The sequence below is a fragment of the Dromaius novaehollandiae genome, chromosome 8 (genome assembly GCF_036370855.1).
Source record: "Dromaius novaehollandiae isolate bDroNov1 chromosome 8, bDroNov1.hap1, whole genome shotgun sequence".
NCBI classification, from domain to species: Eukaryota; Metazoa; Chordata; class Aves; order Casuariiformes; family Dromaiidae; genus Dromaius; species Dromaius novaehollandiae.
In genome coordinates, this window is record NC_088105.1 from 42,554,450 (window position 1) to 42,568,151 (window position 13,702).

The following is a 13,702-nucleotide window of genomic DNA, read 5'->3' on the forward strand; positions in this document are numbered from 1 at the left end:
GTGCAAGGAGACTGCTAATGGTAGTATTTCCAGTTCAGGCAAACATCTGTCCATGGCTGGCAGAAGTTAAAAATTGAAATACACATCCACTGCCATTTGCTGACTTTTGATGAAAGGCTTTGGTAGATGTAAGGCCTATTTTTCTGTCGGCCTCTCTGGGAATTTCAAATGCTGAAACACGGCTTTACCCTGTCAAGCTACAGCAAGTAGCTAGTTTTGTTGATTTTGCTGTATCGGCTTTAGAATAAAATCTGAAAACCTGGAATGAATTTCCTGTTAGATTAAAGTAATTGAGAATTTTGCTTTTGTTTTAAGCAGGAGCCAGGTTTTTGCCGCTGTCAAGCATGCTGATGCAGAAAGGTTTCTAGAGTTTTAATCCCTGAAACACAGAACAAGACTTGCAGAGCTCTCGTTGACTATCTTGACAGCAAGTCTGCATACCGCTGCCAGACCTTTGCTAATTTATCACAGCTTGTGCAGCTGGTTAATCCCTGTTCAGCATTAGATGAGCAGAAGCTCAGTAGGCAAAGAAAGTTTGGGAGCTGTAGAACACTGAAGTGGCAAGAGGAAGTTTAGTTTACAGTTGATGTAATGTCATTTCTGAGCTAACACAACAATATTTCTGTTAAGAGAAGGAGAGAGAAGAGCTGACAGATGAGCCAGTATTTGTGTGTATGCTTGATGACACATTCGAGAAATAATTTCTTTATTTAGGTATGAGATAATTCTTTGCTGTATGTGTTACAGCTATTTATGTAGCGTGCATGTTTTTAGCCACAAAAAAATCTAGCCTTTCCAACAAGGACTATCTTATAGTGTGATCTAATCTTACTAAAATCAAAAGGACTTCAGACTGGAAACTTCCTCAATATAATAATGTTTGGCAAACACAATATATGTATTTCTATTTTATTCATATTGCATTTTACAACCTTTAGCAAATCTATCATTTTCACAATCCACTGCTGAGGTAAATGACAATAATTGTCTCTTGTTACCAGCTGGGATATTGTGTCCCGTGGCAATTGAGGGACTTGTGCAGGGCGACATAGTAAAATTTATCAGCAAGATTATCATAATTCAGGGGTTGCTGGTTTCTAGTATTAGACTCTGAAAACAAGACCATCATGGCATCCTGGTCTGTCATTTCCCTCCAGTCTAAGTAATAGAAGATGCAGCGCTGAAAACGACAGTCAGGTAGGACTTCCCAAGAGCAGAGGCTGTCTACTGAAATTTGGAGTTTGCTAGAGGGATGCAGTATTTGTACAGGCCTCTAGATCATGGACTGGCTTACATCCCTCCTGAAATGCAACTCAGGCTGGTACAGTCTCAAAGCCAAGATGAGTGTTTAATGATTTTATTCATGTCAGCTTTCTTTATTTAATTAGTTTTGCTGTGTAGTGCAATAATAGGGCTCATAATGAACATCATCTTAATGATTTCCCTGAATGCTTTGAAAGCATGCTATAATGAACAGAGATTTAGCCATACTGTATATATTATACTACGAAATTTGAGAGAGGAGGATTATTTCAGTAACCTTATAGGCAGGAAATTGAAATCTGAGAAATTGGGCACTTAAAAAGAACACCAGGGAAGGCAGCAGAAATAAAAAATGAGCAGCTGAAAGACACATGTGCCAGAAGGGTTTGGGGAACTGACAAAAGAAGGAAAGTTCCAAAAATCATCGGGATTTCAGAAGAAATGTTCTTGACTTGGGAAGGGAATTTATCTGTAATGGAGCTTGGCGATTCCATCCTCCTCTTGTTCCTAAATCCCTAATGCAACAGCTTCGCTTTCTCCTCGCTGTGTTCACAGAGCAGTAGATGGCATGTGGAAGATTAATCCCTGCGCAAATGCCACTGTAATATTGTGATAACAAAAATAGCAGTACTATTTTTTGTACACTTCTTTAAATCCACTGCCACAGAGAAGGCATTGTAAACACCTGTTTCATTATACGGGCTATAGAGTCCCTTGTACTTTATTTTCATAATAATGTGTTTTATTTTAAAGCCTTTTTCATTTTCTGTGACACAGCTGAATGTTACCAGAATGATACTGAAATAGACAGCAGCAACTTACAGCCTCTCCAAATAAATGATAGATATGGATATGTTCTTTGAGTGAAAAGGAATTAATTCGAAATAAAGATCTTTTCCAAAGACTTAATCCTGCAAAGTCTCCCTGAGAAGAACATTTACAAACAGAAATGGGAAAGAATTTTGCACACGGTACTGTTAAAAGATTGGACATGACAGCTGCACAGAGCGAACATGAAAGGAAACTGGCATACAACTTCTGAAAAATTAATCAAAGAATTGTGTACAGCTCAGAGTGCTGTAAACATTACATCTGAGGACCCCGCTCACTGAAAAACACTGCTCTTGGCTTTTTACTTTTAATTGTATAGATGTTAATTAGGACGGGCCCAATGCAGCAGTCAGCTCAGTTATCCCCTTCTTCTTTGTTTGCAAACGGCCTGCAAACAGTCTCTGTGATTACTGCTAATTTTTGGACTTTTTTCCCCCCTAGTTTCAATTATTCAGCAATCACTTCTCACAGCCTACGATCCGTACCTTTCACAAAGTCACAACAGTTGTCTTCAGAGCTGTGATATCGGTGACTGAACCAGTTACGCTAACTTTGCTTTCACCATTTTTCCTCCCTTGCTGTGGTTTCCAGGGAAAAGACCATTTTCCCTGAGTGTCTGTATGAATGAGTCTTCACCTACCCAAATGCCTGCGGACAGTGAATAAACTATGCTGTAGAAAGTGGTGAATTCTTTTCAGACTGTTTTCATAACTTAGATGCTACCAGAATATAAAATGCAAGTTATCTGCAGTTTTTAAAGACAAAATTTAATTACCGTGATAAGGTAGAGATAAAATTGTGATATTATAACGCACTTTCTGTACAGTAGTGAATAAAACATTTCTTGGACTTCAGAGTCCGCCCTGTGTTTCCCTTTCTATCGTATTTAGCTTGGTCTGGGTGGGAAAAGGATCTTCTTTCAGGCCTTTTTCCAGGCCAGAACCTATTTCGGCAATTCCAGACACTTTCCCTGGTATTTCGCTCCCTGTCGTGTGTCACGATCCCGCACCTCACGTCTCCCTGCGGGCGGCTGTGCGGCAGGCGGGAGGCTGCGGAGAAGCGCCGCGCTGTGCAGCCTCCCCGCCACGCACGTTCCCGCCCTGCGCCTCACGTCGCCTCAGGGCGTCTCGCCTCGCCGCTTCCCGCCTCGCCTCCCCTCACCGCGCCTCGCCGCTTCCCGCCTCGCCTCCCCTCACCGCGCATCTCCCCTCACCGCGCCTCGCCGCTCCGCCCCTCTCCTCCCCTCACCGCGCCTCGCCGCTCCACGCCTCTCCCTGCCTCGCCGCGGCTCTGCTCCCCTCACCGCGCCTCTCCCCGCCTCGCCTCGTTAGTCCGCGCCTCTCCCCTCGCCGCGCCTCGCCCCGCCTCGCCTCTCCCCTCCTCACCGTTCTTCGCCTCTCCTCACTGCGCCTCGCCTCGCCTCTCCTCGCCTCTCCTCCGAGGTGCGCGCTCTGCTCCTCGCCTCACCTCCCGCCAGCCTCTCGGGACGCCTTTTCCCTCCTCGGTGCCTCCAGCGGCGCCCGGTCAGCGGGGCGGCGGGGCAGAGGGTGGCCTGGGGCTGGCGCAGCCCCGGCATCTGCCCGGGACAGCAGCAGCTGCGGTGCCAGGGCGGGTCTGGAAGCGGGGCTCCCTGGGTCGAGGAGCCGGCGCAGACCCGCCGCAGCCCTGCAGGCCCCTGCGTTTTACCTAAGTGACATGTTTCCAGCGTGGGCCGCGCTTGCACCCGAGCCCGTAGGCGGGAGCGGCAGGAGCCCGGCGCCGGCGAAGCCCAGGCGGCACGGAGCAGCCGCGCCCGCCGCGGTGAGGCCCCGTCCCGCCCGAGCTGCCGCCCCCAGCCCGGGGCCTCGGTGTCTGCGCTGCCCCCGGCCGCGGGTGACCCTGCTGGGGCCGCAGGCTGCTTCCCGGTGTTCAGGCGTGGGGCGGGGAGCGCTGCGTTTTTGTGGTCCTGGCCATAAAGGCCTCATCTGTGAATCTCAGAGACTTTTACCAAAAGGGTCGTTATTATTGGTGTTTGTGGAAACTGAAGTGCCTCTGCCCAAAGCGTGTGGCACAACAGCGGCAGAGTGAAAATACAGTCTGAATTTCCTGGCTTCGAGTGCTCCCTTCAGGCAGCGACCTTCCTTCCGCGGCCTCCAGACAGGACGGGCTTTCCCCAAGGTCTCCGGGCGGTAGGGGCCTGTTGGCAGCTCCCGTAAGCAGACCGGAGCTCCTTCGAGGGTGGCTTTTGCAGCCAGTGTGTGCCAAGAGCAGGTGAGGGCCCGGCACTGGCTGCACGCTGTGCTGGGTGCGGGAGGCGGCGCGGAGGCCTGCGCCGTGGCGAGGGAGGGGGCTGAAGGCTGGCGAGTGGGAGCACAGCCCGTGAGCACGGGGTCTCTCCAGGGGACAGGCGCCAGTGCAGCTTCCCCCAGCACCTGGAGCCAGGGGAAGGCAGGAGGGCACAGTGCGGTGCTGCACGCGTGCCTGGCGGGAATGGGGATGGAGCGGTGCCTTGGCTGGCTGAGAAGGAACAGCACCGAGTTTGGCAACAGCCAGAGCAGAAGCCGAGTGAATAACATGGGGTTTTGCGTTGCAGGAGCGCTGCGTTGGCATGGCGGTGGGGAGGGCTGCAGAGACGCAGGGCAGGTCAGAGAGCTGGAGACTTCTAGCAGCTTCCAGCAGCTTCCAGCGGCAGGCCTTTCCCCTCAGCGCGGCTCCTGAAAGCATGCTTATGGAGGAAGAGGCAGCTCTACCTTATCCGATAATCCAAGGTAAAAATCCGAGTAAGATTAACACCCTCCTGCATGAGTGAAGCAAAAAACGAAATGTTCAGAAAGTTAACATTAATATAAAAAGAAGAAATGCATTCATTATTCACCCACTTCCTGACTCAGCTCAGACTGCTGGGGAGATGTGCACTGAGGAGGATATGTCCTGGCAGGCCTTTTACTGTGGTGCTCTCTAGCAGGTAGGAGAGGTGGCCAAAACACCTGCCTTTGGCTGCACACCCCTACCAGCATTTTAGAAATTTGAGAAAAACAAGCAACGTTAAGCTAATAAAAGTAATGGGAGAATAGACACTCATTATAGTCCTATATTTATAGCTCTACTAGTTGCTTGGCAACTGGATGTGGAGTATCAGTTAAGAGGCTGATGCCTTTTTGCAAATATTTGGTTGCATATCACAGGGTATATTGTCAAAGCAGTTCAAAGTCTTCTTGAAATACATCCTTGGTTTTATGTGTGAATCAGTGCACTCATGCTGTGTCAGAAACTATCACAGGAGTGCTAGTTTGTTTACATTGGGATGCAGCATGTTGAAGATTTTATATACGTATATTTTATGTACGTATCTTCTTGCCTGAAATCCTTATCTGAGAAGAATTCCTTATCTGAGAAAATGAAGAACGTAATACAGCTGCCAAGGTCAATCAACACACTTTATAAATAAATAAATAAATACACATGCAGGTATATGTATATCAAGCAATTAAAAAAGCAGTAAAAGGAGAAAAAGCATACACACATACAGAAACCAGCATGAATACCATAGTGATTGGGAAAATAAGTGTAAAATGAGTCCATATGATAGAACACAAGGGGAGACAGATATGAAAGACGTAGAAAACAAAGGTGCAGATCAGTGCTAATGAGATTACAAAGGAAATACAGTTTATGCAAGTGAAAAGTTACATTATTTTTCTATTAATCTCTTGGTCTCTGTTTTTTATAGTGCTCTAGAGAGAACCAGTCTTTTCTCAGGGCTCTTAAACAGAGGTTCTTAGAGGAATGCGTCCACGCACAGAGTCTGTATTGATCGCATATATGGGTACAAACAGATGACAGCTTGCTCTGTCCAACCTAGATGGATCTTGGGCTTTTTACAACTTTACTGTCATGGGGTCCAAGCTAAAATGCTAAGAGACAGGATGAATTAAATTGAGCACGATGTTTATTAATGCATCCATACAGATGGCTGACGCACAGCTGTCTTGTGCATGATCTCCTTGGAATATAAATATGAACAAAGCAGCTTGAACTTGTTCCTTTCTGCAGAAATTCTGTCTAGGGCAGGAAAAGCAGCAAAACAAACTCAGGAGTCCCATTCATTCTTCTTAACTCTGAAGGAGATGCCCAGTGTTCTCCAGGTTCCTTCCTTCAGTAGCAATCTCTTGGAAATTTTAGCCAGTGGAGCTGCTGCTGCTGCCTGCTGGTTTGAGGGGATGAATGTCTTCTGTGATGGTTCTGTATATAAGGTCAGAAGAATACAAACTAAACGTACTGAATTCCTGGCAGCAAACTCATTTTCTAGTCTAACTCAGTGAGACTTCATTGGCATAACAACATGTACAAATACCACCAAAACGTAAGAAGCCAGTATTTTCTGACGTGACACAGCTTACACTTCACAATTAAAATAACCCAGGTGCTCCAAAGTCATCCCGTATGTTAAAATACATCTTAATGTTATGCGTTGAGGTCATCACTGGCTTCTTTAAACTAGGGATCCTCACCACTCTTTGGGGATCCTGACAATATTCTTGTGTCTCAGCTTTATAAATTAATTTTTCTCTAGAAGATTGGTAGCAAGCTGCCAAATCCCCTGCTTCTCACCAGTTTTAGGTATTCAACAGATGAAAAAAAGTATTTCTGTTGGAATATTTGCAATTTATTTTGACAGTAGATTTTTAAGCAAACTGATTAGGTACCTTTATTATTTTATGCTTGACAGCACACACTGTTTTGCTCTGTGTCATTGTTGCATGACATTCCATTTGGCACAGGGTTTATTTTTAGCCAGAGACTATCAAAGTATTTTTCGGTAGGACTGTCACTGCTCTTGAGCAGGGAATCATATTACTGCAAGAACTTTGCTGAAACAAAGAAGATACATTGAACAAATGGGAAATTATAAATCCAGACCAACCCAAACTTGCACGGGTAATTAATGTTGCTTTTTTAAATACAATATACCATACATCCATCAGCAAGCAGCAAATGATGTCTTAGCAAATAACTCATTGCTAATTTGCTCTATAGTTCAAGGATAAGGTATTTTATTGTTCTTGGTTTACATGAAGAATGGCTTAACCCAGATCAAATGCAGAGTCTGTGAAAGAAGACAAAACACTAATGAATTAAATTTCATGGTACTATCACATTACATCGTATTAACTTATTTTATCAAGTTGATTTAACTCACATTTCATTAGAAAATCCTTAAAACTAGATCTTTTCTATGCTATGTGTCTATGCTGATAGGATTTAGGAAATAAGAACTAACAAAGACAACTTACAGTTTAAGCTTTTTGTTATAAAAATTGAAATATTTCTGATAAAGTTTTGTATGTGTTATCTGTCTGTGAGATCAGTATATGTGTATCTATACTCGTTGCAGCAAGAACTGTGTAATAGCTTTAATATCATTTTAAGTAAACCTTAAGTAATTTTAAGTAATACCTTAACAGAAAAATACTCTATTGAAATAGGATATAATTGAATGTTTAAAAATCAAGCCCTTAGTTCCTGGTTACTAACACATTTTGATTTGAGTTCTTGTTTTTCACATTTTGAAGAGTATTATCAATCGGTGGGTTTTTTTTTTTTTTTGTTAGATGAATGGAAGAAGAAAGTTAGTGAATCATATGCTATAATCCTAGAACGATTAGAAGATGACCTGCAGATCAAAGAAAAGGAGCTGGCAGAAGTGAAGCATGTTTTCAGGTAAAATATTCTTGAAACCTATGTATGAATGTATTTTAAATGAGTATTTGCTATTAAACAGTATTTTCGGTTTCAGGTGTTTTCTTGTGGAAGGAGTTTTGCACGTATGGAATGCCTGTTCTTTAATGTCTATTTTTGGGAATATGTCCTTATAGTTCTGGGCCAGAGTCACACAGCATATTACCATAATTAGTAGCTGCTAATTACTAGTGCCAACATTTTATAAAAAATGTATATAGTTTTGTAAATGAATTAGTTTTAATGAGATATCTGATTTTGTTGTGTACTTTCCATTTCTGCTAACCTGTTTCTTTAGATAGGGATGTTGCTGAAGTGACAAATTTTAAACAAATACACAAGCAGAATATCTTCTGACAGTGAATTTCAAATTCATAATTGCCATCATTTTCGCAGGACAGCTCATACTAAAAACCATGTTCACTGAACCAAGTAGCATACTTACATGTTCATTATCTGAAAAGCTCAAATACAGAAAACACCCAACTCATTGACTGTGAATAAGTTAATTTAAACAAATGATCAGGTAAATAATTTCAGACATAAAATGCACTTAAAAAAAATGGATTCTAATCAGAAATAAATCACAAGCCCAAAAAGACCAAATTGGTCATATAAATTTTTTATCATGCTCACTTTCAGGTAGCATAATTATCACTCTTTGAACCTGTTAACTGAAAAACCACATTGCGCTTGATTCTGCAATATGCTGACCACTTTGGCTCTGATCCAGTAAGGTACTTCAGCACCTGCCTAATTTTAACCCTGTTTAGAAGTAAAGTTAATTATCTTAACAAACTAGAGCAAGTTTGCTCATCATCTTAAGATGAGCAAGACCATTGAGGTATATGGTATATGGTTTAATTCCTGAATTAGGCATTAGAAAAAAGAAACAATGAACTCTAAGGTTAGCTGACCTTTAGCAGTTCAGCTTATCTCTCTATCTTACCACCTTATGTGTCCCTTTCAAATATCAGGCAAGCCCTTCTTCTTAGATAAAGAGCACTGCTTTTCTCCACCAAAGCAGATGTGAGTTAATGATACTGATTACATTGCACTGGAAAGATTTTTTTAAGTTTTAGTCAGAACTGAGGAATCAGCCAATGATTTCAGTTCTGAAACTTGTCTTCATCCCCAAGTAATCAAATCAGTCAGATGTTGTGAGAATCTAGAATCCAAATCTTGCCTATGTAAAAAATTGATCATGGCTATATAAAAATGTTTTCAACAGTAGCAGTGGCTATTTTCTGAAGACTTCTAGTCTCTGAAACACGAGAAAAATTAATGTATTTTTCTCACTATTAAACAAATCCATTTATCAAAAGAAGTTATGACTGAGAAACTGGACATTTGTTGTAGGCTAAGGAGAAGATGGTAATTGAATGGCTGGAAACGAAATAGGTAGCTGTTAAGTCCTGGCCCTGAAAGATGTGCAACATCAATAAAACAAAGGAGGCAAAGTCTTGCAAAGGAAAGAAGTGTCACAATCCCTGTTTTACACTTAGGGAATGCATGCACAGGTCAATGGGTCAATAGTCCTGTAGTAGAGAAAAAAATCAGTTATAATAGTGGGAAGTGAACCTATAACTAGCGTGGCACCTGTGATTTCTTATCTTGGATAAAAGTTGTCCTTAGATTACTGCTGCATCTCTGAGTTGTTAGTGTGATGCTTTACCAAAAAGACCATCCTACAAATAAAGAATCATAATTTGATTTCTCCAGAAATGCAATTATGTCTTCAGAAAGGAATTAAGAGGACACCTAGGTAAAACTGGGCCTTGACTGTAGTCTTAGGAGCCACAATTTTCATTTTCAATAGGGACCGTAAGTTTCGACATATAAAACTTTCCTTGCAATCTTTTGACACCAAAACATTACATTTTTTTTCCAGTGTATAAGAATTCAAGTATGATTATAATTGAATATCACTAAGAAAAAGCCAAACTGAAACTTTTTTTTCATTTTTCAAACTGAGAGAAGAGGAATATTTAAACATACAGCTAAAGGATTCTTGGCCACACATTAAAAGCTAGGAATGTGAATCTTGACTGTAATATAAAATTGAAGCGGGAGACTTTACAATGTGATAATAATTTCTAATTTTGAGACTTTCAGAATTTGTCCTTCAACAAAAGCAACTAGAATGCAGTCACTACAATGTATCCATATGTACAGTGTTTGCATCCATACATACCCACATTTTAAAACAAAAGACAAGTTAACTAAAAAGACTTGTTTCCCAGACCTTGGAATTTATGTTTCCTGCAATTGCTCCGAAGGAAAACCTGAAGAATAGATGAGTTTTACAGCACTATCATTAATCACAATATGCTGGAGTAGAGTTGCATGGAGCTAAAACATATATGACGGAGAGATTTTATTCTACTGAGCAAAACGTCTTCCCTCTTAGTAAAGTGAAAGTGATAAATGAACGGTCATCACCAAAGAAAAGTAAAAATGACTATAATGTGTGGAAAAAACGTTCCATACCAGAGCAGTTTACATTTAGGAAGTAAAAAACCAAGTTTCCTTAACATATGATACCTGTCATCTAAGGAATGCATATGAAAATCTAGACTGATGTAAGAATAAATCACACTGACGCACACAACTTTGGAGAAATAAGTCCAATTTTTACATTTATAATTAAACATAATGCTCTGCTTTTATCAGGCCCATGCCCTTTTCAAATCATCCACTGTTCTTAATGCAATGAACTGAATACTATAAAAATCTCAATATTGATTACAGGCAGTCAGGAGTTTCCATCAGAATGACCTTTCTGATAGAAAAGGTAGTTCGAAAAAGCTAGCTTTTGAGAGAAAGAAAAGCTAAAACTTTTCACAGAGAAAATATTTACTTTTAAAATACTAAATATTAAATTTCAATTTGAGTTGATCCAAACCACAAAATTTGTTTTCAGTATGAATCTTTAATTGATGTACTTACCCCAGCACAAAACTTTATTTGGCTGTAACTCACAACCCCATTCTCTTCTGTGGACTGACATTCCTGGAGGAGTACTTCTCCTGTGCTGCAGGACTGCCTTGCTTCATTCTGCCCATTCTCTAAGTAAGTGTGGTCACATAACTGGATGCTTCAGCACTGAGGAGATCCAGTTCTGGAGCCTGGCCTTCCATATAAGAAAAACACCCAGAGCCCAAACTGCAGCTTCCGTGGGGTAATGTGTCATTTTGCAATTTACTAGCTCTCAAACCACTTCAGTAAACGGGAAACAGTACTTTCAACTTCCAGAAGTTAAAATACCTTCTTTTAGTTAAAAAAAAGAAAAAAAGAAAAAATGTTTCAACATTTCCAAATTAATATTGTCAAATTTCATGAAAAATAATGTGAAAAGACAGATTTTATTCCTGGTTTAGGATGATGACACATATTGAACCAGCAGAATTTCTTTTAGGACAAAAATTTTTCAGTTTTGCTGAGATAAACAAGGGAAGGAACCAAATAGAAGAAAAAAAATAGCCCATGAGAAACTGGAATAATTCATTACTATCAACCAAGAGAAGGGAAGTAAAACCAGGTCTCTGGCTTTGTCTGCATTTTAATTTTTATTTACAAAATAAATTATTAAAATATTTATTGAAAGAGATAGCCTGAGTGTCACCTTGCTTAATAGTGGTCAACTTGCTATGGGGGATTTTGCATAGATTCATGTTTTTAAAGAAGAGAGAAATATTAAAGCCTTGTTTGGAATTGTAAGCATGTTAAATATGTTTAATAGTGCTACTCAGTTAGGATGGATTTATATATATACAAATCTAAGTGTTCTGCTAAATCGGAATGTCTGATCACAGCTATGCTGAATGGAGAAAAGCAAACTTGAATTGACAGACTGAAGTCTGCAATCTCCACAAGAAATATTGTTAATTCCTGCATTTAGTTAAGTTTCAAAAAAGTGTAGTTACCTAGAAAGTTTGTAGTAGCAGTAACGAATCAATTTGTGCTAAAAGAAAAGAGAGACTTAGCGACAAAAGCTAAAATGTTCAGGCAGGGTAATTATTTAACTGTCTGTAACTATCTGTTTTCAAGGAAAGTTATAGTGCATGTTTAGATAGGACTTTATGACTGGAGATGGGTGCAGCTCTAACTATGGAGAGATTATTGGTTTCCCATAATATGATGGTCATTTAGCATGTGAAATAAAGATGTTCAGTCACATTCTCTGCAATCTTATACAGAGATATTGTTCATGTTTATTTGTAGCTCTGGAGGCATCTTTAGTTTATTATCCATTCCCTTCATTGCCAGTATTTCTAGCTTTATTTTATTGGTGAATTTGGTTTTGGAGCTTGACATGTGCTATATGGAAAAGAAGAACAGAACTTAATGAATTCTAAAACTGCAAAGACTGCAACACGTTACGTATGCTCTCATTTTCTGTTAAAAAAGAACAGAGCATCAAATACAAATGCTGAATGTCATTTTTAATGAGTCAGAACTGGTATTCATCCTATTTAAAGAGGATATTATTAGAAATGTATTAATAATAATTACTTCATTTTAATTATTCACTTCATACTTGTGTGCCCTAGAAAGCACCATAAAATTGTTAAGCTAGATAAAAATATAACAGCGTACCAAAATGTGGAAGAAAATTAAACATTAGATTGAGCTTCATGTTGTCGGTGTCACAAGGCTTAAGTGACATTTAGTTGTCAGAGAGTTTTATGTGCAAACATGCCTTACCTTGATAGAATGTGGATAAAAACCGTAATATTTTAATTGTGTATATCAAAACCAGAAACATTTCACTGGAAGGTAATGGGAAGTCAAAATGAGGATCTATAAATAGTTTTAAAGTTCTATTTTAATATATCATATTGCAGTGCAGTAAACCAAAGCTGAAAACCAGAGCTATAAAATCACACTGGTCTCCTGAACATTATTGGGTCCATATTCCTTCTGATGCATAAAAGTAGCTCTAACTGTCATTAATGCATCTTTTGAGGAAAGAAATTCTCTAAGATACCTATCTCTATGGTACTTCTCCTCTGCTTAGATTCAGCCCCTCCTTCTTCTGCCCTCTCAGGTCTGATACTCACAAATCTTCTTAGGACTTAGTATTCCATTAGAACTGTCAATCCTAAACCAGAAATGTAATGTTTGGAAAGGCCACTGCATTCATTGAAATGTTTTAGAAACATTTTTCCTTGAATCATTGCCAAGTTATTTCTTTGGTTACCTTCCTTCCAGTTTTCTTGGTGAATAGTGAAGTGTCCAGGACTCCTAGGCACCACAGCACTCAAAGTTGTGTCATGCAGACTTCTCTCAAGTTTGAAATCTGATGATCTCCACGTTCGCAAGCAAGCACACTATTTGGCTTTCCTGATGGCTTCCTCCTGAGAAGTAGTCCACATGGAGACTTGAATGTCCCAGTGCAGGAGGCTTTAAAGGAATGTGTCTGAAAATACTAAAAGTTTCCAAAACAAATGTCCCTCTTCCTGCCCTAGAGTTTCTGATTCAGAGGAGAAGTGAAGTTGAGATGAAAGCAGATCTTAAGTGCTGATAATTTGTGCACAGTAGCAATTTTGAGATTCAGTGACCTCCATTCAGTACTAAAACCATAAAATTATAATATATTCAATGCTGAAAGGGGAAAGTCCATATAAAATTCTTGAGAAAGTCAGAGCTACATGTGTAAGATTTAAAGAGGTAAGAAAGACTAGGAGTGTATATGCTTCCTTAGCGTTTCCATATACATACTTTAATGGAATGATCATACACACTGTTTCTATGATCTCATTTAGGGAACATAAACTTATTTTCTGAAAGGCTTATCCTTTTTCCAGGTATTCTTTTGACAGCTTAGTCATTGTTCACCACTAGTTCTGTGCAAATAACATGTTGGTCATTTTAGAATGAATACATA

General features: G+C 40.2%; 1 protein-coding gene across 1 annotated transcript in view; it reads left to right on the forward strand.

Annotated features, from left to right (window-relative positions):
• Positions 1 to 13,702, forward strand: part of LOC112982259 (serine/threonine-protein kinase TNNI3K) — a 130,732-nt gene that overhangs the window by 10,665 nt on the left and 106,365 nt on the right. Inside the window, exon 4 of the mRNA XM_064516367.1 lies at positions 7,686 to 7,794. Within this exon, the coding sequence (XP_064372437.1) occupies positions 7,686 to 7,794 (109 nt within the window). The remainder of the gene's footprint in view (positions 1 to 7,685; positions 7,795 to 13,702) is intronic.